Source organism: Pelophylax lessonae (assembly GCF_965119305.1).
Source record: "Pelophylax lessonae genome assembly, chromosome: 4".
Classification (NCBI taxonomy): domain Eukaryota; kingdom Metazoa; phylum Chordata; class Amphibia; order Anura; family Ranidae; genus Pelophylax; species Pelophylax lessonae.
Genome location: NC_138771.1, coordinates 319,278,845 through 319,302,242, shown reverse-complemented (window position 1 = coordinate 319,302,242; position 23,398 = coordinate 319,278,845). Strand labels below are relative to the sequence as shown.

General features: G+C 40.2%; 1 protein-coding gene across 2 annotated transcripts in view; it reads left to right on the top strand.

Moving 5' to 3' along the window:
* CPLX2 (complexin 2) overlaps positions 1-23,398 on the top strand; it is a 366,962-nt gene that overhangs the window by 306,588 nt on the left and 36,976 nt on the right. For both annotated transcript variants that reach the window (XM_082254100.1, XM_082254099.1), the window contains exon 3: positions 17,175-17,350. In XM_082254100.1, the coding sequence (XP_082110226.1) occupies positions 17,175-17,350 (176 nt within the window). The remainder of the gene's footprint in view (positions 1-17,174; positions 17,351-23,398) is intronic.

Genomic DNA, 23,398 nt, shown 5'->3' with positions numbered 1-23,398 from the left:
TTTTTTTTAAGAATGTCATATAGCAGAATGTGAAAAATATTGTTTGTTTTTTTTTTTCAACATTGTTGCTGTTTTTTTATTTATAGCGCAAAAAATAAAAATCGCACAGGTGATCAAATACCACCAAAAGAAAGCTCTATTTGTTGGAAAAAAAGGATGTCAATTTTATTTGGGTGCAGCGTCGCAGGACCGCGCAATTGTCCATAAAGTAACGCAGTGCCGAATCGCAAAAAAGAGCCTGGTTAGGAAGGGAGCAAATCCTTCCGGTCTTAAAGTGGTTAACCACTTGCCGACCGCCGCACGACTATCTACGTGGGCGGTCAGCCCCTCACAGGCAAAGTGACGTAGGTCTACGTCGCTCGCCTGTGAGGGTTTAGGGAGCGAGCGCGCGCCGCCGGAGGCGCGCTCCCGCTCCCGCGTGGTCACGGACCCCCCCGCGCGCGTGACCGGCGGACCCGATCGCCGCCGGCCACTCTGCGATCGGCGGGGGAGAGGGAGATAGTCAGGCAGCTTGTGTAAACAAGCTGCCTGTCATTCTCCTCTCTGTATGAGAGCTGATCACATGGATCTACTATGTAGATCCATTGATCACTCTGCATACAGTTGAAGCCACAGCCAATCACAGTTAGAATCACGCCCCTAGGGACACACACAGCCCCTCCCTCTCAAATAAAGTTAACCCCTTCACTACCAGTGCATTTTTACAGTAACAGTGCATATGTATAGCACTGATTACTGTAGAAATGTCACTGGTAACCCCAAAAGTGTCAAAAATGTCAGTCAAGGGTCCGATCTGTCCGCCGCAATGTCGCAGTACCGCAAAAAAAATCGCAGATCGCCGCCATTACGCGTTAAAAAAAAAAACAACAAAAATGACAAAAATCTTTCCCTTTGTTAGTAAACGCAATAACTTTTGCGCAAACCAATCAAAATACGCTTTTTGCGATTTTTTTTTACCAAACATAGGTAGCATAAAACAAATTGGCCGAAAATATTAAAAAATTTTGATTTTTACATTTTTTTTTGGGGGAATTTCATATAAAAAAAAGGGAAAAATATTGCTATTTTTGCAAAATTTACGCTCTTTTTTTGTTTATAGCGCGTGATCAAAAAATCGCACAGGTGATCAAATACCACCAAAAGAAAGCTCTGTTTGTGGGAAAAAAAGGACGCCAAATTCGTTTCGGTACAGCGTCGCACGACCGCGCAATTGTCCGTTAAAGTCACGCAGTGCCGAATCGCAAAATGCCCTCTGGTCGTTTAGCAGCCAAATCCTCCGGGGCTTAAGTGGTTAAGCAGCACTTCTGCAAAGTCATGCCTTTCTTTGTCCACTCATTACCAATCTCTATAATTCCAGTAGGAGGGGAGGAAGAAGAGGAGTCTGTGCCCTCTGACCTAGTGTCAGCACAGCTCTGATTGGTGCTATGCCGGTCACATGTAAAGAAAAAAAAAAAAAAAAGGAGCAGCTGCTGTTCAATAATCATTCATTGAAGGATGGACTGCAGCGAATGGGGAGCTGATCTGCTTCACGCAGAAATACATACTAAACAAAAAACTAAAAACATACAAAAACTAAAAACACTTTTAATACACTTAAGAGCCCACCTTCACGTGCAAGGCAAGGGTTAAATGTTCATTATGTGTATGGGTGCTGTAATAAGGAGAAATACTTATCTTATTCGACACTCCAGAAAAAGGCAACGCCAAAGCCGGTCAGAGCGGGGAATCAGATAAGTAATGTCTGTTCCTTTATCCCTAGCCTAATGAGAATTTACCCTTGCAGAGCAGGGGAATCCATTGCAAAGGTAAATGTTTTCTAACTCCAGGATTTGGGCTTTACAAGTGCTTATAAAACAAAATTTCTCATGAAAGCTCTGCCATATTCTTTAGGCCCCTTTCACAAGAGCTTTCCGATTTGGTCCGCCTGTCAATTTTCCAAGTGGACCAGATTGGATGCTCCATGCACCTCTATGGAGCAGCGGATGTCAGTGGTGACAAATCTGATCCGATCCGTAAAATCCAGACTCATGGAAACCGTATTTTCCATCCATCTGGAGGATCGGATCGAAATAGGATCGGATGAAAATGGACAGGCGGTCCATTCTCATCCGATCTCCCATAGAGGAGAGCGGGGATCTGACAGCTCCGTCTCTGCAAAGTAAGCGGAGACAGAGCTGTCATCCACCTGTTCAGTGGGGATTGGCGGAACGGAGTCCGCCGGGTGGAAAGGCCATGTGAAAGGACTCTTAGAGATATTCTCTTATTTTAGCAGCACTCCCTGAGCTGAACTGTGCTTCTGTTGTTGTAACCGGACTTCTGTCCAACACTCGCAAACACCTCAAGAGCTCCATGTAAAAAATGAAGTCCCCCAGGAAAATCAGAAACAAATAGCATATAGTCCTAATATATGTCCTAAGAAATATGGCATCTCCCCTCAGTCTTTGGCATAATTTGTATCTGTTTATTTATTTGTAATTTTATTTTTGTGATTGGGTAAAAAGAGTACTGTGTACCCCTTACTTATTCACTTGGGAAGGGTCTGGATATCTGGAAACCCTCTTATTTTAAAGGGTCATTTAAAATCCAATGATTCTCCCTACCCCCCCCCCCCCACATCCACTGGACCAGGGATGTGGGGATGAGGCCCTTGTCCCCATGAAAATGTCCTCTCAATGTTGAGGACAACATGTGACATAATATTTTTCAGTAGGAGTGCACGCTTGCTGCCTCTCCCTCTCTTGGCCAGTCGGGGTGCATGCCCAGATAAGGGTCTGGTATTGATTTGGGGGAGGGTGCATGCATTTTTTTTTGTTATGGTGGAGTTTCCCTTAAAAATCTCTCAAAACATTCCCTCAAAAAATGAGGCCCCCCAATGTAAATCCATCAATTACATTATCAGCAATGAAGATTAATCATGATCAGTGATGTCCCGTGACAACCCACAGACGTGACAACCTGCACCATGGCAAGCCTTTCCTATCACATTCCTGCCACAATTATAGCTCTCTGACTTGCTGCTGAATGTCAGCCAATCAGCTGGGAATGCTGGCTGATGTCATTGAACACATATGTTTGTGACCATATGTGGTGAATGACATCACACGAGATCCCCTTTGTGGCTTTGTTTACAAACAAAATACGGAGGGGAAGGAACTGTAAATTAGTGGCAATACTTATTTTTTTTTAAGTGTCACTTTTTTTGGAGCACATCATACCATCGTGCCACTTCATGTGCATGCTTTAGGCATTCCTCTAACATGTTATTTACCCACTTTCCGACCGCCATCATGTAGATCTACGTGATTATGTGCATGCAGTCTCAGTGGCACTCACGCGCCGCCAGAGCCACGCTCTTGGTGTGATTAGACACAGCGGGAGCCAGACCATTGGAGGAGCGGGCACGATCGCCTTCGGCCTCCCGCGATCTTCAGAGAAACTGCCAGGAGACCCGTCTGCCTACGTAAAAAAAAGCAGGCGGCTCTCCTGTCACACAGGCACAATGGGATTGTGTGTCTCAGATAAGCTGAAACACTGATCTCTGTGTGCCTCTCACAGAGCCTCCCCCCCCCCCCCCACAGTCAGTAAGCACAAATAGGCATTCATTTAACACCCCCATTATTATACCCTTCCCTGCCAGTGTCATTTATACAGTAAAAATGCATATTATTTAGCACTGATTACTGTATTAATGTCACTGGTCCCCAAAAAGTGTCAAAAATGTCAGTTAGGGGTCCGATCTGTCCGCTGCAATGTCGCAGTCCTGCTAAAAATTGCTGATCACCGCCATTACTAATAAAAACAAAACCAAAAAAAATTCCAAAAATCTATCCCGTAGTTTGTAAACGCTATAACTTTTGCGCAAACCAATTAAAATACAACTTTTGGGATTTTTTTTTTATCAAAAAAATTTAGCAGAATATAAATTGGCCTAAACTGATAAAAAAAATTAGATTTTTAAAAAAATTTATTGGGAACGTTTTATATCAGAATGTAAAAAATATTGTTTTTTTTTTTTTTTTTTTCAAAATTGTCGCTCTTTTTTTGTTTATAGCGCAAAATCTAAAAACCGCAGAGGTGATCAAATACCACCAAAATAAAGCTCTATTTGTGGGAAAAAAAGGGAATCAATTGTGTTTGGGTAAAGCGTTGAACGACCACGCAGATGTTAGTTAAAGTAACATAGTGCCGAATCACAAAAAATGGCCTGGTCATTAAGGGGGGTAAAACCTTCTGGAGCTGAAGTGCTGCATTAAAAAACAAAAACATTAACTGCTAAATAATATTTTTACTTTTTTTTTTTTGCAGTGCTTAGCCATCCATGCCCCTTTTTTTTACCAACATCCTGCAAACTGGCCTTATAATAAAGCCAGAAAAAAAATAGCAATGTTCAACTCCTGTTGCCTTCAATTGGGTTCTGGCACTATTCAGTGTCCAGTTATCACTACCTGTGGACAAAATCTTGTGGAATAAAACTGTACATGGAAGTCATATATTCATTCTCTAAGTGATAAATGGAAATTCACACTGACCTATTTTATTTTTACCCTTTTAACCTGGATCCGACTGGGAGCTATCATAATGATGTCTGAGTACCCCGTGTTGAATATGCCATATGTCAAGAAAGTCTAGCAATGTAAAGGATATACACATTTTGGTTTTATACATAATGATTAACCTAAAAAAAATGGTTATGGGGGCATGTTACTACAGTTCTTGGAGTCCTTTTCATATAGCAAATAATTATCCTTTATGTGCAGTGGTAGAAATTTGTCTAAATCATTTATGATTAACCACTTCTGGACCGGAAGGTTTAACCCCCTTAATGACCAGGACATTTTTTGTGATTCGGCACTGCCTTAATTTAACTGACAATTGCGTGGCCGTGCGACGCTGTACCCAAATAAAATTGATGTTTATTTTTTTTCTCACAAACAGAGCTTTCTTTTGGTGGTATTTGATCACCTGTGCGATTTTTATTTTTTGCGCTATAAATAAAATAAGAGCGACAATTCTGAAAAAAAAACAATATTTTTCACATTCTGCTATACAACATTCCCAATAAAAAAAATGTATATATCAAATTTTTTCATCAATTTAGGCCAATTTGGATTCAGCTAAATATTTTTGGTAAATAGAAAAAAAAAATCCCAATAAGAGTATATTGATTGGTTTGCACAAAAGTTACTACAAACTAGGGGAAAGATTTATGTTATTTTTATTTTTTACTAGTAATGGTGGTGATCAGGGGTTTTTACCGGGACTGCGGCATTGGGCGGACAGATCGGACACCTAACAGACATTTTTTGACACTTTTGGGGGGACCAGTGACATTACTACAGTATTCAGTGCTAAAAATATGCACTGTCACTGTACTAATGACACTGGCAGGGCCCTAGGGGGTGCTTTCTAACTGTATGGGGGATATGTAGGGGATGGACTTATAGAATGAACACAGGGACCTGTGTTCCTAAATAAGAGGAACACAGGATCCCTGTGTTCATTGCTGACAGAACAGCAGTCTGCCGTGTTTACAACGGCAGACCGCTGTTCTGTTGCTACGGGAAATGATCGCGGGTGCCCGGTGGTAATCGTAGCCACCGAACCTGCAGATCAGCTTCCCTTCTGGCCCCCATGAGCGCTCCCATGAAGTGACGTACAGGTACCTTGTTTTGTGGGAACTTGCCAACCTGCCTCTGTATATGTACGGTGGCTGGTCGGCAAGTGATTAACCTTCCTAGCGGTATTCCCGAGTGTGACTCGGGGTTAGATTTTAGAGCCAAAAGCGGTAACCCCGAGCCACACTCTGGGTAGCGCTAGGAAGATCGCTGGATCCTGGAAGAGGTTTTACTTACCTTTTCTCCGGGATCCAGCGAAGACTGCGAGCGGTGTGCGGCGGCGGAGCTCTCTCCCGATCGTCTGCGAGCCCCGGCTTCCGTCTCCGGCGACGTGACGTCCGCCGGGGGGTGGAACCGGTGGCAAATTCAAATGTAAAACACACCAAACACACTGATACCGTTCAAAATAAAATAAAATCACATTACATTGCCCCCCAGTGCCCTTTCCTGCAGTTTTACTGTACTTTTTATGTATATATATATGTATGTGTATATATATATGTATGTGTATATATATATATATATATACACGTATATACATATATATATATATATATATACATATATATATATATATATATATATATATATATACACACACACACACACACACACACACACATATATATATATATATATATATATACGTAATTCTTGTGAATGAGCAGCCCAAACCAACTGTATACATTATATATATATATATAGATATTAATATGTATACATATATATAATATGTATACATACATTTATAATATATATATATATATATATATATGTATATATATACATACATTTATATATATATATATATATATATATATATATATATATACATACATATATATATATATATATATATATATATATATATATATATATATATATATATATATATATATATATATAATGTATACAGTTGGTTTGGGCTGCTCATTCACAAGAATTACATGCAAAATAATGGTACCGCTTTCAGCACCTAAAATCCAAAAGAATCATACCGCCAGGGAGGTTAATAATAGAACTGATATTATATTACTGGTGGAATAATACACATTCATCATTAAGTGGATGTAAACCCGATTCATGAAATTTGACCTGGGGACATATATATGTAGTGTTTACTTATCTCTCTCCAAAGCCCTAAGTCCTGTGTCTTTATGCAGCTCCATTGTTCTGTTATCAGCATGATAACTTCTGACAACTTCTCTGAAAAGGGATATAAAAGCAGCTTAAAATTTGCGTCGGGGTGGGTGCATAGAAATAGATTAGCAGAGAGCTGGTCTATTCACAGTACAGCTCATCACATTCCTTCCTTCCTCTGCCTATGTGGAGTGGGGATGTGTGCCTTTCCTCCAATCAGCTGTCACAGTGTATGCCAAGACTATACTCCCACAGCTGAAATGGGAAGAAAATACTTTCTAAACAGTATATAAAGCTGAAGACAGCAGATATGCAAATAAAACTTTTATAGGGAGATCTGTTTCATCTCTGTGTATCATCTGAGACTATTCACTTCACTGGGTATATGTGAGGGTTTACATCCACTTTAACTACTTCAGCTCCGGAAGGTTTTACCCCCTTCCTGACCAGGCCATTTTTTTCAATAACACACTGCGTTGCTTTAACTGACAATTGTGCAGTCGTTTGACACTGTACCCAACTAAAACGTATGTAATTTTTTTCCCCACAAATAGAGCTTTCTTTTGGTGGTATTAGATCGGCTCTGTGGTTTTTATTTTTTGCGCTATACACAAAACAAAACAGACAGTTTTGAAAAAAAAAAAAAACTTTCTGCTATAAAACATATCCAATACAAAAATGTAAAAAATCTAATTTCTTCATAAATTTAGACCAATGTGTATTCTGCTATATGTTTTTGGTCAAAAAAATCCCAATAAGCGTATATTGATTGGTTGCGCAAAAGTTATAGTGTCTGCAAACTATGGGATAGATTTATGGACTTTTTTTTTTACTGTTTTTACTAGTAATGGCAGTGATCAACGATTTTTAGCGGGACTGCGATATTGCGGCAGATGAATCTGACACTAAGTGACACTTTTTGGGGACCAGGGACACCAATACAGTGATCAGCGCTAAAAAAAATGCACTGTCATTGTATAAATGACAAGGAAGTTGTTAACATCAGGACCGATCAAAGGGCCTAGTGTGCTCCTAGGCTTTCTAACTGTGAGGGGAATGCTGTGACAAGGGGAAAACAGAGATCCATGTTTCTGCTTAACAGAAACACAAGATCGCCATTTTCCTCTGTCACAGAACGGCGGTCTGAACAATTAGTGGGTCCATTCAGCCACTGCTGGTTGGCTCCCACTGTGTCCAATCACAGTGGGAGTGGGGCTCCGACAGCATGCACGTGCCCCAGAGTTGATCAGAGGAATCATGTACAGGTATGGGCCACCCTGCCCCAGTATATGTACGTGGGGCAGTCCTTAAGCAGTTAAAACAAGCACACAGCTGCAGTAGAAGCAGTGTGCTTGTTTCTATTTTACTTAGCAGCCCCAGATTTTAGTAAAACTGACTGGGTGGTTGTAGAGCAGCCTGATTACTTTTATGGGGCTCACAATAAAAGTGACTGGGGTTCCTGGGGCCCTGACTCTTCCTGAAAGCCCAGGAACACAAAAAAACTTTGTCAAGAGGGTGAGTGGGAGGACATTCAGTCCTTTGCAGACTGTAAAAATATAGAATGCTTTTAATTAAAAAAGAAATAAATAAAATGTTAAATTAAAAAAAGGAAATTAAAATAATATGAAAATTAAAAGAAATCCGTTGCCCCACACAAACATACAAGCACAAAAGTGCATGTAAGGCAGGACATGTATGTAAACAACGATTGAACAACACATATTGGGTATCGCTACACACTCCAAAGTGAGAGAAATAATTCTAGGTCCCTCATTAACAGTTAACTGGTCTATCTATTGTTGAGTCCCGCCCTGTGTGGCGAGGCATTTTGTTATGTGTTCTTTTTATGTGCTATGCATAAAACAATAAAAAGAAATTTGAAAAAACCCCTCTAAACTGATGAGATGTAGATACATTTAACCACTTAAGGACCGCCCGAAGAAGTTATAGTGTGGCAGGCAGCCCCTCCTGGGCAAACCGACGTAGGTATACGTCGGTCCCGCGCCTGCAGCTAGGGGGCGAGCCCGCCCCCCACTCAGCAGCGGGGACTCCGATGCACAGGGCAGGCGGCTCCAATTGCTGCCTGACACCCACGATCGCTCCCCGCTGAGAGAGAAGAACGGTCAGCTGTTGTAAACACAGTTGGGAGTTGGGAAAAGCATTAGATAAACTCGTCTTAAAAGTGTCCTCAAGTGCTTTCATCTTCTGCACCCTCTGTGGGGACGGGATGAGTTCTGAGACTTTCCCCTTGTAACAGTGGTCAAGGAGGATTGCCAACCAACAGTGGTCCTTCTCCTTGATGCCACATATTCTTCGGTCCTTTTGCAGGTTTTGAAGGAGCCCATGCACTGCACATTTGCGGAGGCATAAGACCAGACTCCTCGGGGTCACTGAGGATTACAGTATTTGGAACTGCCTCCTCCCAGCCACGTACTACCTCCAAGGGTCCTGAAGATATAAAAACATTTGTTGAGGATTGACGTATGTCATCCTCTGCTTCAATGCCTCCAAGACTGCCAGAATCTGCATAAAGCGAGGGAAAGGAAGTCCCCCTCTTCCTCCTCTGCTCTGCCTTGAGTGCAAAGTCCATAATACCATGCAGAGACTGCTCCACCAGGAACACAACAGGGATTGTATCACTGATGCATGCATTGTCATGGCTCACCATCTTTGTGGCCTCCTCAAATGGTGACAGAAAAGTGCATGCATCCTTTATCAGCAGCCATCGGGGTGGGGAAAAAAAAGCTAAGCCGGCCTGAGGCTGTCTTTGCACCATACTCAAACAGGTACTCATTGCGGCCCTCTGTTGCATGTGCAACTGCTGCAGCATCGCAATTCAGCAGAGGAGGGCATAGAAGAGGAGGAGGCGGAGGAGAAGAGGGAGGTAGAGCTGACAAATCTTGCATCATCACCTCTAGCTGTATGGAGATGTGGTGGCACAACAAGCTGCAGCACTGAGCCCTGTCCTGCATCCTTCCGACTTGTGTGGTGGTTGGTGCACTTTAAACTGAGTATTACACAGACACTCTCCCCTGACACTCTACAATATACTGCAGTAAAACTGCACTAATGCACAGAAATGTACTGTGTTAAACCTACACTAACGCAGAGAAATATACTGCGTTAAAGGGCACGTAACGCATTGAAAATATACTGCAGTAAACGTGCACTAACGCACAGAAATATACTGAACGCACAGAAATATACAGTGTTAAATGGCATGTAATGCACAGAAATATACTGCATTCAATTTGCAGTAACACACAGAAATATACTGTGTTAAATGTGCACTAATGCACTGAAGTATACTGCGGTAAATGGCAGGTAACGCACTGACATATACTGCGTTACATATGCACAGAAATGTACTGCATTAAACCCACACTAATGCACAGAAATATACAGCGTTAAACAGCACATAACGCACTGAAATACACTGCGTTAAATGTGCAGTAACTCACAGAAGTATACTGTGTTAAACATGCACTAAAGCACTGAAGTATACTCCGGTAAATGGCACGTAACGCACTGAAATATACTGCGTTAAATGTGCAATAATGCACACAAATGTACTGCATTAAACAGGACGTAATGCACTAAAATATACTGCGTTAAACGAGCAGTAACACACAGAAATATATTGTGTTGACGTGCACTAACTCGCTGAAATATACTGTGGTACAGTATATGGTACGTAATACACTGAAATATACAGCGTTTAACGTGCAATAACACACTAAATATACTGCGTTAAACGTGCACTAACGCACAGAAATATGCTGCGTTACCCGGCATGCGTTAAACGTGCAATAACTCACTGAACTATAATGCAGTAAACCTGCCCTGACAAACCAAACTGACACTAAAGTAAAATCGAATGGTCACTCACTACACTCACTGAACTATCACTAGATTCACACTAAAATAAAAATGAACATTTACTAAACTCACACTGACTGAACTATAACAAGATTCACACTAAAGTGACACTAAAGTAAAAATGAATGGTCGCACTACACTCACACTGAGTGAAATATCACTAGCTTCACACAAAACTGATATTCTTCACTGACAATAGCACACTGACTCTCTAGTAATACTGAACAGATTCCTGTTCTATCTCTCTCCACACTGATATCACCCTACAAATGGCCGCTATTGAAAGAATACTTTTTTAGTGTGGGGTGGGACTAAGAGCAATGAGTCATGATTGGATAGAGTCATCATTACTTTCTCCAATCATGGCTCTGATAGTGCTTTGTGCCTTGATTGGGCAAAGATTTCATTGCTTCAGCCAATCAGGGCTTCCAATGCAATGTGCAGCGGCGCAGTGCATTGCGGTCATTTGGCGGGCCGAACAAACGGTCGAACACCCCGATAAGTTGGGTGTTCGTCAAACGGGTGAACAGCCAATGTTCGGCCCGAACTCATGCTCAGGCCGAACAGTTCGCCCAGCCCTACTTACAAAGCTTTAACACAAGGGTAAGGGTCTTTTAGCCATATGATTATAAATTGCAAATCTCACTGGTTTATTAGAATTATTTATTATAAAGTATGTCTGCTTGTGTATTTGTGTTTATATACAGGTGGCATTTCTGTTTTCTCTTGCTGGTCCTTTCTGTCTCCTCTTATTTCTGCAAACAACATCCCTTTTTTTTTCTGTATGTTTTCTTTAAAACACAGAACCTCACACGTGTCATGAAAAATGGCAAAACTACGTCTTCTTCTGTAATTAGATATAAACGAAGTCTGGCACTGTCTGAGGATTCATTTCCAAGTGAGCATTGCATAACTGTCATTCAGTTAAATCTCATCCATGATCATTTTTACTGGAATCCTTTGGGCTGATTTACTAGAATATTTTAAATGGCATTAACATAATACAGAACTTGCATTAACAGCTAATCCTAATATGCACAACTTTGCTCATATTATTTGATTCTTTCCCAAGTGTGATTTAATAGAAGAAAAAAAATGTCATAACCCCCATAGTGGCATTTATTTAGTACGTGAGTGATAATTAGCTGTCAGTATGCATGTATAGTTCCTTTATTAAACAGCGTTAATGCCCCATACACACGTGCAGATTATCTGCAGACTTTTGTCTGCAGACTTACCAAAACCATACAATATGAGGTCAAACCTAAACACTTTCAATTTGTATGCACTCCGGCAGGCCCTTGCACTACATAGAAAAGGTAAGTCTGCAGACAAAAGTCTGCAGATAATCTGCACGTGTGTATGGGGCATAAGGCTTTAGAACTGTACTTCTCTGCTGTATAGCCTGTATATCTGTTCTAATTGCAAGTAAATCATTTGATGGTGTTATATTAAAATATCTGAACACCAAATAAACAATTAAAGACAAAGTTCATATACTGTAGATATGTTAGCTTCCTTACTTTCAGAAGATTTGTAGTTTGTTTAGCCAGTCTTGTGATTACCATAACAACATTAATTTATTATCATAGTTGTATTTAAATTAAGTGTAGTGATTTTCAATAGATACATACGTGGATGAAACTGAGTTTATTTTTTATCTGTGGGCACATTCGGCACATTTGGCACATTTTGATTTGACGTTTTGGAGTGTTTTTATACTCACCTCCCTCACAAACACGAAGGCCCATAGCCAATGGTGTTCCCAGGTGTCGTAATCCAGTGCTGCAGATATGCTTGCTTTGGCTGTTTCGTGTCTGTACCCTCAAACTGATATCATTGCTTGTAGACTGTATTCTGAATCCTGAGGGGACCCAGGCACTCACTGGAAATCTAATAGGAAGTGTCCACGTCACGCAGTAGTGACCTGGAAACCCGTAGAGGGACCCTACCTCCTGTGCATGAAAGAAGAAAGAAGACTTGGTAACCAATTAAGGACCAAAAGGTTTAACCCCCTTAACCACTTCCCACAAACCGGGGTACCTGTAGATCCGCTTTCAGAAGTGGTTGTACCGGGATGATGCCTGCAGCTGCAAAATAAGAAAAACATTTTTTTTTTTCAAAATTTTCTCTTTTTTTTCTATTTGGAAGAAATAAAAAACCCAGCGGTGATTAAATACCACCAAAAGAAAGCTCTATGTGTGTGAAAAAAAAATGATAAAAATTTTTTATATGGGTACAGTGTAGCATGACCGCGCAATTGTCATTCAAAGTGCGACAGCGCTGAAAGCTGAAAAGTGTCCTGGGCAGGAAGGGGGTGAAAGTGCACTGTATTGAAATGGTTAAGTGGTTAATGACCAGGCCATTTTTTGCAATTTAGCACTACGTGACTTTAACAGATAATTGTGCAGTCATACAATGCTGTACCCAAACTAAATGTATGTCCTTTTTTCTCACAAATAAAGCTTTATTTTGGTGGTATTTGATCACCACTGGGATTTTTATTGTTTGCGATATAAACAAAAAAATACCGAAAATTTTGAGAAAAATTAAATTTTCTACTTTTTCTTATAGAAATATCCAAAAAACTCAATTTTTGTCATACATTTAGGCCAAAATGTATTTAGCAACATGTCTTTGATAAAAAAATCTCAATAAGCTTATATTTATTGGTTTGCGCAAAATTTATAGCTTCTACAAACCCTCAAATTACCCATTTTTGTAAAGTAGACACCTTAAGGAATTTACTGAGAGACATGTTAAGCCCATTGAATATTTAATTTTTTTGTCACAGGTGTTCGAAAAATAGCCCAAAAAACTGCATGCCAAAATACATTCTGCTGCTTCTCCTGAGTGTGGGAATACCCCATGTGTGAGACTTTTTGCCAGTCTAGCCGCGTACAGGACCCCAAAAACCAATCACTGCCTTGAGGCTTTCTAAGGGAGTAAATTGTTGATTTTACTACTAACTACCTATCACATTTCGGAGACCATGACATGCCAAGATAGCATAGACCCCCCCCTCCCCCCAAAATTACCCCTTTTCGGAAAGTAGACAACCTAAGCTATTTGTTGAGAGGCATGGTGAGTCCATGGAATAGTTTATATTTTGCCATAAGTTTCTGGAAAATTTAAATTTTTTATTTTTTTACACAAAGTTGTCACTTAAACTAGTGATTTACTGATACTGCACTTCTTGGGGGCTGGGCTGGGGGGGGGCTAAACACAGGTGCTGGCAGGTGTCAGGGTTGATCCTGGTAACGCTGCATTTTGGGAACATGATACTAAACTATTGGGGACGCTAGTAAAGTTCTGATCTGATAAAAGATATTGATCCATTCAGACAGTATACTAGTAATGGAGGTGTTTAGTGTGTGTGTGTGTGTGTGTGTGTGTGTGTGTGTGTGTGTGTGTGTGTGTGTGTGTGTGTGAGCGTGTGTGTGTCACTGGTAAAGTAAAATGTATTACTAAATATGTGTCGGGCAATCTGACATTATCCTGGATTGATGCTAACTAACGATGACACTAACTGACGTCACCTGTGACACTAATACAGTGATCAGAAAAAAGAACTGTACATTATAATAGTGACACTGTGACAGGGCAGTGAATGGGGTTAACTGGGGGCGATCAGGGGGTTAAATATTTATTAGGGAATATATGGCAGGTACCCTAAAACTATCTGGGACTGACGCTAACTACGACTAACTGCTGCTCACCCTAACTGGCGTCACCAATGACACTAATACAGTGATCAGTAAATTATCTGTATACTGGTATATAGTGACACTGTGACACTCTGACAGGGAGTGAAAGGGTTAACTGGAGGGTGCTCAGGGGGTGAAAATGTGCCCATGTGTATTGGTGTAGTGCTTGTGTACTCACTGTTGATGCTTTCTCCTCTCACGCTGGAACTGAAAAGGGCTCCAGGAGGGGAGATTGCATCATTTCCTATGCCTGTGTTTACAATACACAAGCACAGGACTTTCTGTTATTCACCAGAACCGATCAGTAGGTCCAGGCCATAAATAATTAGCCTGGACCTGACGAGTGATCGGTTCTGGAGCTAATCAAATCACCGCCGGATCAGCGGGCCCCCTTCCCGTGGGCACGAGCGACGTACAGGTACGTCAAATCGTGCAGCCGATCCACCTTGCCGCAGTAAATCTGCGGTGGGTCGGCAACAGGTTATTTAGGTGAGTAAATGAGGCATTCGGTTTTTTTTTTTACTTTTATGCCAGTGATTAGTTAGAGGGAGGTGGGAGTTCAGCTTTAAAGAAAACCCCAAAGTCACTAAACAACAAATATAGTCATTGCATAAAGTCAGACACAAGCATACCTAAAAATGCGTTCAATTATGTTATAAATATCTATCTATGTTTTACTTTTTTAAACTTGCTAAACTATATCTACCAGGTGCATAATTACAGACCATGGCACAATTTAGGTAGTTCACCAAAAACTGTTCTCTTTGACATCTAGCAAAGTGGCATCTGTCAGTAGTGATAATAAGGTCATTAAAAGTGAAAGACAGATAGCAGGAGAGCTGTGGGTATATTAAATGCACTTCTAGGGAATGGGATCACTGCTGTGGATAGAAGGTGTCAGCGAATGGAAAGGCAGGTGCAGCCATGTAGGGAACTGAGTTTTTAACTTAAAACGGTGTTCCAGTTGGGGGAAAAAATCAGCAGTTACAAGCACTGTAGCTGCTGACTTTCAATATATAGACAATTACCTGTCCAGGGAGCCCGCGATGTCGGAACCCCAGCCCATTTTCAGGTCAGCTGCCGGGTGCTGCCGCTGCCATTCGTTGAAAGGGAAACCAGCAGCGAAGCCTTTCGGCTTCACAACTGGTTCCCTACTGTGTATGCACTACTGTGTATGCACTTTCTAATTGGTGCGGTGGTGGGGGAAGGTGGAGGGGGGCTGAACTTCTGTTGAAAAGCCGCGGCGCCGTCTCCAGAAAGTGTAAAAAACAGGTACCCGTTCCCCCCTTCCCCCTGAAAGGTGCCAAATGTGGTACCGGAGGGGGAGAGGAAGCAGATCAGCGGAAGTTCCACTTGTGGGTGGAACTTCACTTTAAATATTTTTCGAAAACAGTCCTTCAGAATATTTTATATTATTACATAAGTGCTAGTGCTTTTGCACACAATTACTCCATACCCTTAATACAAGCTTTTGTTTTGTAATTTTTTCATTTTTTGCACACATTTTAAAATACACATTTTAGACTTGAAGATTACTTAAAACCCCCATAACATTATATAATCTCTAAAAGATGTGACCCTGTTAAATAACGTGTGGCAGTTACCATTTTTTATGTCGCGTGATAATTGTGCAACTGTTTATCCTATCAAAGTGAAAAATGCATTCAAATGATTTGTTACCAAAGTTTAATCCTATGATAATTTGTCACTAGATTTTAATAATATTTTACCAAATTGTTTGGGTACAAAATAATGAGATGCAGTTGTGTTAAGTAAATAGATATCAAATATCAAATATGTCTAGCTTCTACATTGCGCACACCGGTGAAACAGCAAAAAATAGGGTACCCAAAGTTGTCTATAGATGACACATTAAAAGCCTTTACAGCTCATCAGTTTACAGTTAACAGTGAACGATGGCCATAGAATGTTTGCTCTCAGTCTGCCATGCATGCCGTTACCTAATATACATGGTGCAATCATAGGACAGGGGCTTTTAAAAACAGTTTTTTTTTTTAATTTTTATTAAACTTTAATTTAAAAAAAAAACATTTTTTTACTTATCTTTATTACAATCACAAAAGGGGTGACAGCAATATGTTTGACAGTTTAGTTTCGGTGACCAAACTGTCAAACTTGCAACCCGGCCCCATAGATTACCTGGAGAGACGTTTACCTGGTGTAATATTTGAGGTTCCACTATCGCATTGCTAGCTGGCCCCGTTTATTGTATCAGGAGTGCTGACAACATTTTTTTGTATAAATGACAGTACAAACCATTATGAGTAAAACCATATTTGTAAAAATATAAAAGAGGACAAAGAACTTTAAATATAGCACTGCAGAGGCTATTAACACCAAAGATACAATTATTCTCAATTTTTATTTTATAGAAAAATTTAAAATATATACATCAAATAAAATGTCTCACAGTTTACAATGCATCGGTTTGAATATATCACTACAAATAATATGCCAACCCTATTTTATGACAAAGTTGTCCACATGGGTACATCATAGCTACTTTTCTGATCTTAATCAGTCAACATGTTTCACAGAACAGTCCACTTTTTCAGGACTGAACATAAGTGGCAATCTTAATCTGTGCATATGGTGATACAGGTTTTACATAAAACATGATAGATACTGTATACTGATGGAAAATTGTTCCATGAAAACTGTCTCTAATACTATGGGATTTTTAAAAAACAAAAGAAAAAAATATATACACCTACCCTTGATATGGTGAAATGCCGATTTTAAAGGAATCAATGATGCAGGCAGAAACCAACTGATTTTTTTTCAACAAAAATATATCTGCTCTTCTGTTCAGGGGCAACAAAGGATATGGGAAAGATGTTGGGAGGTGAAGAGGAAAAAGATCCAGATGCCCAGAAGAAGGAAGAAGAGAGACAAGAAGCTCTACGCCAACAAGAGGATGAAAGGAAGGCAAAGCATGCCCGAATGGAAGCAGAAAGGGAGAAAGTCCGGCAACAGATAAGAGATAAGGTGCTTTATTATCATCAATTTATATTGGACAATAACAGCTATATATCTGTTTATGAAGTGGTGCTATCAAAAATGGGTTAATTTTATCAACAACTGTTTACAGTATATATAAATTTATAAATTAAGCCATACTAGGTTGCAACAATGTATCTACTCTCAGCTGCAGCTTCTAAGGCTGCATTCACACCTGAGCGGAGCAATTTTTAGGCATTTTTTAATTTTTTTAGTTTTTGACCATTTTTAAAAGTGTATTACAAACATTTTAACAGTGTATTACAATAATTTACGGTTTCAGGTGTTTTTGTGAAGCAAATAGAAAGCACTAGGGGGAGGAGATTAGGGGTGGAGAGCTGCTGTTTGAGTAGAAAACGTGTGACAATATGCTCATAAAACGCTCATGTCGCATGTTTTTAGGCACTCCCATTAAAGTCTATGAGGCCCAATCTGGTAAAAAGAAGCTCATGGATTTTTTTGAGCAACAGGTGTTTTGCTACAGGTGACAAAATGCTCAGATGTAAACAGGGGCCATTAAAATGAATGGGATTTGCCCTATTGAGCATTTTAGAGCTTCAAGTCTCAAGCAGAAAATTGCCCACATGTGAATGGGGCCCAATGGTAAACTACAAATGATCCATGTTAATATGCCCAAGCCATAGGATCTCTGTAATTTTATCTGAAGACCGGGCAATAGTATGATACTAATAAAAATATACTTTTCCTACCTTAGAAGACATTTCAGCATTTTCAGCTTTTGGCCAAGACGCACGCTAATATATCTGTAAATTGGATCTTTCCATTTCCCAAGCAAGTAAAAATAATGTTACCTTTAAAATCAGCATTGTAAAGGTTACATAGCTGTTACCTTTATAATGCTGATCAGCTGTGTCCTTCTTTGCCCATCAGCTGTTTCCTTTTTTACTCAAAATGTGCAGCCTAAGCAGGGCAAACGGCACTGTTACTGATATTCAAATGTTGACATTTCCCAAGAGTCAGTAAGCTAAGCCCTCATTTCTGCCTCTAACTACTCCCCTTGGAATCGAATGTATATCTATTGCCTTCTAGAAATAACTGACACATGATGGTAACAGAAAGGGCAAAGATCATTGATGTGCAGCTGGGCTTCACCTTTTATACAATGTGAGAGGCAAGATGGCGGCCCCCTATGGGAAAATAACTGGGTGTCACAGTTTTTGTTTACTGAGTATGCATCAGCTGGTAGTTTATAAACAGGTATTTCGTATTGTCGTTTTGGGTATTTACGATATACGATTTCTCTATCACTGGAAAAGGAAAGAGTTTTCCATGGATTTCCTTTTTTAAGATTAAGCCCCCGTTCACATAGGGGCGACGCTACTTCGCACCGCGACCTCCGAGGTCACGGTGCGAGCAGCGCGCCGCGACCTTGGAGCGGCCGCCACGGACTTCATAACATTGAAGTCCATGGCGGTCGCCTTCTGGTCGCCCCAAAGAAGCTCCGGACCCTTTTTCTAAGTCGGAGCGACTTGTGTCGCTCCTATTAGAACGGGTCCGCAGCTTCCCTATGGGAGGCGACCTACGGCGACCTGTGAGGCGACCAGGTCGCCTCACAGGTCGCCTTAGTGTGAACGGGGGCTAAGAGTATTGGCATAATGCTACGGCTAAAGAACCTGCGAATAACTTCTAATTTCAACAACATGTTATTATACGTTAGGGGGCTCTCTGGTAGGGCGACCCAAAGATTTTGAATTTGAAAAAAAAGCAGACCAGATCTAATTTTTTTACACAGCACATAACAGCGCATGACATATTTGTTGTGATGCACAGCAGTGCAGGTGCATTGTCAGCTATTGTAATAGTGCATTGGAGGGGGGGGGGTCCATTTAAAATCATTTTCACCAAAACACGGCACGGTCTGGTGTTAATGTACAATGCGATAAAACGTGTGTTTTATGGTACAATACCGCAACACAAATGATCCTTATAAGAAATGATATTGTTGTTGAACATATTAAATATATAAAATATATAAAATACCTTATCATTAAACATGTATCATTTAAATAGCCAAAAGACCTTCCAAAACCTTCCAAATTCCAACCTGCAGGTGTTTTGTACACCAAAAATCGAATTTCCTGATTGTAGGATTGGTTTACTGCTTACCCCTAAAGTCTCCTAATAGACCGAAGTCAATTATAAAACATAACTCCAGGTTTTCTGTGACTTCAAATCGTTTTTTTTTGGGCTGAGCTGGTTCAAACAAACTATTTCCTTTAAGAAATGTGGCTGCTGTCAGCTCTGTCCATATAATACACAGCACTGTGTTCTGGCAGCAGTTTGGAGACCTCCAGTCTGCTGAGCACTGCTCAGCCATTCACAGGGAACTTTTTATTTTTATGAATGAATGCAAGGTTTCTTCTGATTGCTGGAGAGGAGGGTGAATGACATCTTGAGCTCTACCTCAGCCAATCAGAGGAACCCTTGTGTTCATTTATAAAAATAAAAGGCTTCCTTTGATTGGCTGAGCAGCACTCAGCCAAACCCAATTTTGCTAATGCAGTAGATGATCACAACAATAAAAATGTATCACAGAGCCAATATTCCTGCTTGATATCAAATCTCATTTTGACTATACCAGATCACATGCCCCTTACAGTCCAATGAATACAGTCCTACAGGTTCTAATAGCTGGCATAGTGAGGTTCTTGGTTCTTTAAATGACAGGTACACAGCCACATAGGAAAATGGATCCATAGCACTGACATGGAATTTGTAGTGAGGTGATAAGAGAAAACAGTGCTCCACACCCATGTCATGAAGAATCTAGGCACCTATATTAAATTATAGCAAACATTCACAATATAGTGACGAAAGTGGTGCTCTATAGCTGACCCAGTAGATGTTACATAAGTCATTCTCCTATGAATATGTTGACCTGCGGTGGGGGATGCAGAGGCTGGAGGATCTGCTCACAGATAGAAACAAGTGACATCTTTTATGCTTGAGTAGGCAACATCCAACGGAGCATTCACTTTTGGGTTTAGTCTCTAAATCTGTAATACTTTGCAAACAGAGAGGGTCTGAAGGCAAATAGCTTAAAATGTAAAATAAACTTGCCACAAATTGTATATTGTAGTAGTATCCCTATAACATTTTACCTAAGCCCCTCTGGGTGTCACATTTAATAGTTATCCTTTAAGTGTGCCCCCCACCTACTGTGATAGAATAACTAGGGAGATTGGGATAGGCCATAGAGTATTAAAAGTCCTTTAAACTTCCAATGCCAACCAGTCTGAGGCAACTATAATGCATATGAATATAATGAGCTAAATGTCACCCACAGAACTTGGAAATTCCAGAAGAAATCACGAAACGATCAGTGATGTAAATATCATTATCTGAATCTTCTCTGAGTACCTAATCACCATTCGGTACACTTCCATGCATAAGTAAATTCAACACCTGTGTATGTTAAATCACAAAATACGCAGCTGTGAGGAAGCTATGAGGACTCTACTTTTATGTTTTAGGAGTTAAGGAGAACCTGTCACCAAATTAAAAATTGCAGGTAAAAAGTACAGAAAACAAATCAAGCATATTGAAAGCTGACTTACAGTGTTTTTAAAAAAAAAAAAAATATTCACACAAGGAAGCCACGTGACCCTGTGGCGTAACGCATAGGGGAGGGGCCAACCTGTCTTCACGATGAGGCGCGCATTGTGAGCATACCGTGGAAATACTTTCTGATTGTCTTATGCCCGCACTGTGAGGACTGCATGTTTTTTACATTTTGGTGCACTCTAAGCACCAAGAAAATGTGAGTGTTTTTTATATTTAGTGTTTGATAAACTGGTTGTTTTGAAAGAAAAAGCACTATGTCCAGCTATCTCTCTTTATGATTTGGGTGTATGGAGATAAGTGTAAGAGAAGGAGAATTCTAAATTCAAGATTGCCACCAAAGGAGTGAAACAGCATAAAACAGATCCCCAGAGAGAGACAAAAGAGCATATAGACCATTGGTTGGTCTTATCCCCCAGGTGAGGGCCCATCGGATGAGGGGATTATCAATAATGTATGTGTATGATTGGACCACATAGTGGTGAACACTAATTAAGGAAGCAGTCGTTTGGATATGTTAACACAAGCCTGTTTTTTTATGAAAGATTGAGCATATGCAAGCAAATTCATACCAAAGGACACTTTATGGACTGATGATTTTTTTGTTTTGTGTTGTTTATGTTATATATGGTTTGATATGATATGCTGATTCAGAAAATTGCTATGCAAACAGATTTAAAGGGATACTAGCACATTAGCATTTGGGAGCGCGGCACTACTTTTTAATATCATTTTCCTAAATAAACTTTTTTTTTCAATTCATGCAATGAAATACAATCACTCCAGGAAATAAATGATACCCTGGCACAGCCAGCCCACCCCCCTCCTGTCATATCATAGATTTTACCTCTTAAAGGAATGTCTAATTATTGTTTGTGCTGGCCCAGCTCCTGTGCCCCATACCACCCTACATAACTGTTATGCAGCTGTCAGGGTAGGAGAAAAGGGGACTACTATTTCCCACCTAATGTCTTTTACATTTACAGTATCTATCATCTTTGGCAAAAATACTTTATAATAGGATTTTTTTTTTTTTTTTTTGCGTATAGTATCAACCAACTAGATCACCTGTTTTCTCCCAATCTTCATGTTGGTTTCCTCTGGGTGCACCTATTTACTTTCACAATCCCAAAAAACTAGTAGGTTATTCATCTGCCCCAACTGGTTTTACATTTAAAGTTTTGTTTAAAAAAAAAAAAAAATTGTTGTTTCCTGTACAGCTTTGGTTACATTACTTACCTGTAATGAAAAATAGCCCATGATGTGCAAGCTGCTTGATACTGGGGGGTAAATAGTTTTGGCTCATGGACTCAGCTGCCATACATTATATAATTTTGCACTCAGATAATCTGGCAAGGGACATACCCCCTCCTGCCGTTTCCACCATTGAGAAAAGTTTTTTCACTGAATGCACTGTGTGTAACATGATCTGTGAATTGGGCGGAGTCTGATCGTTCACATGATTTTCTCCCCTATTAACAGATCATGTTATATGCATTGTAATTAAGGAAAGAACTTTTCTCAAAGGAGGAGAGAGCAGGAGGGGGTGAGTCCCTATCAGAACATCTTTAGTGCAGCTGAGCCTGGAGATATGAAGCAGTTAACCCCCAGAGCACCAAAAGTTCAGCAGCAGGAAGAGGACAGGGCAGCCCTACAGTGAAGATTTCTGCAGAATCCACTAGCCTGCACATCATAGGATATACTTCAATGCAGGTAAGTAATGTAACTAAGGCTGACCATACATTAAACCAATTCCTTGTACAATTTTTCTTTAGGCTGGGTTCACACTAGGGTGGCTTCAAAGTCGCTCGACTCTGAAGCCGCCCGTGCAGCGCAACTTCAGCGTGGCTTGCAAACAAATTCTCTAATAGAAGTCAATGCAAGTTGCCCTCAAAGTAGTGTAGGAACCTTTTTCTAAGTCGGAGCGACTTGAGTTGCTCCCATTCCATTGCACTAAATATAGCATGACTTGTCCGGCAGCTGACAAGTTGCCCCAGTGTGAACCGGGACTAAGATTTACCAAAACCATATAATATGAGGTCAAACCTAAACACTTTCAATTTGTATGCAATCAGGTAGTCCCTTGCAGTATGCAGTTGAAGGTAAATCAAATGGACATTGAAAAAGAAAATTGTATAATGTATGGCCAGCTTTAAACTGTTTTTTTTTTTTTTAGCTAAATTTCAGCTTTCAAGGACTGTGCACTCGCCAAACTCAGCATTTATCAGTATTATGTAAATGCACATATATGTATAAACTAAACAGGTGTACAGTAGAAATATAAAACACGGCTGCATTGCACAAGTATCTTACTGCATTTTGGGAAAATTAAATCACAATGTTAACATTATTTAACCGCTAAATTCATAAAATATTGCTTAAATAACTACGAAACAATAAATATGATTATAGCAACAGCTGGTGGATGAAACATGCCTGTGCCAGGTCCACATC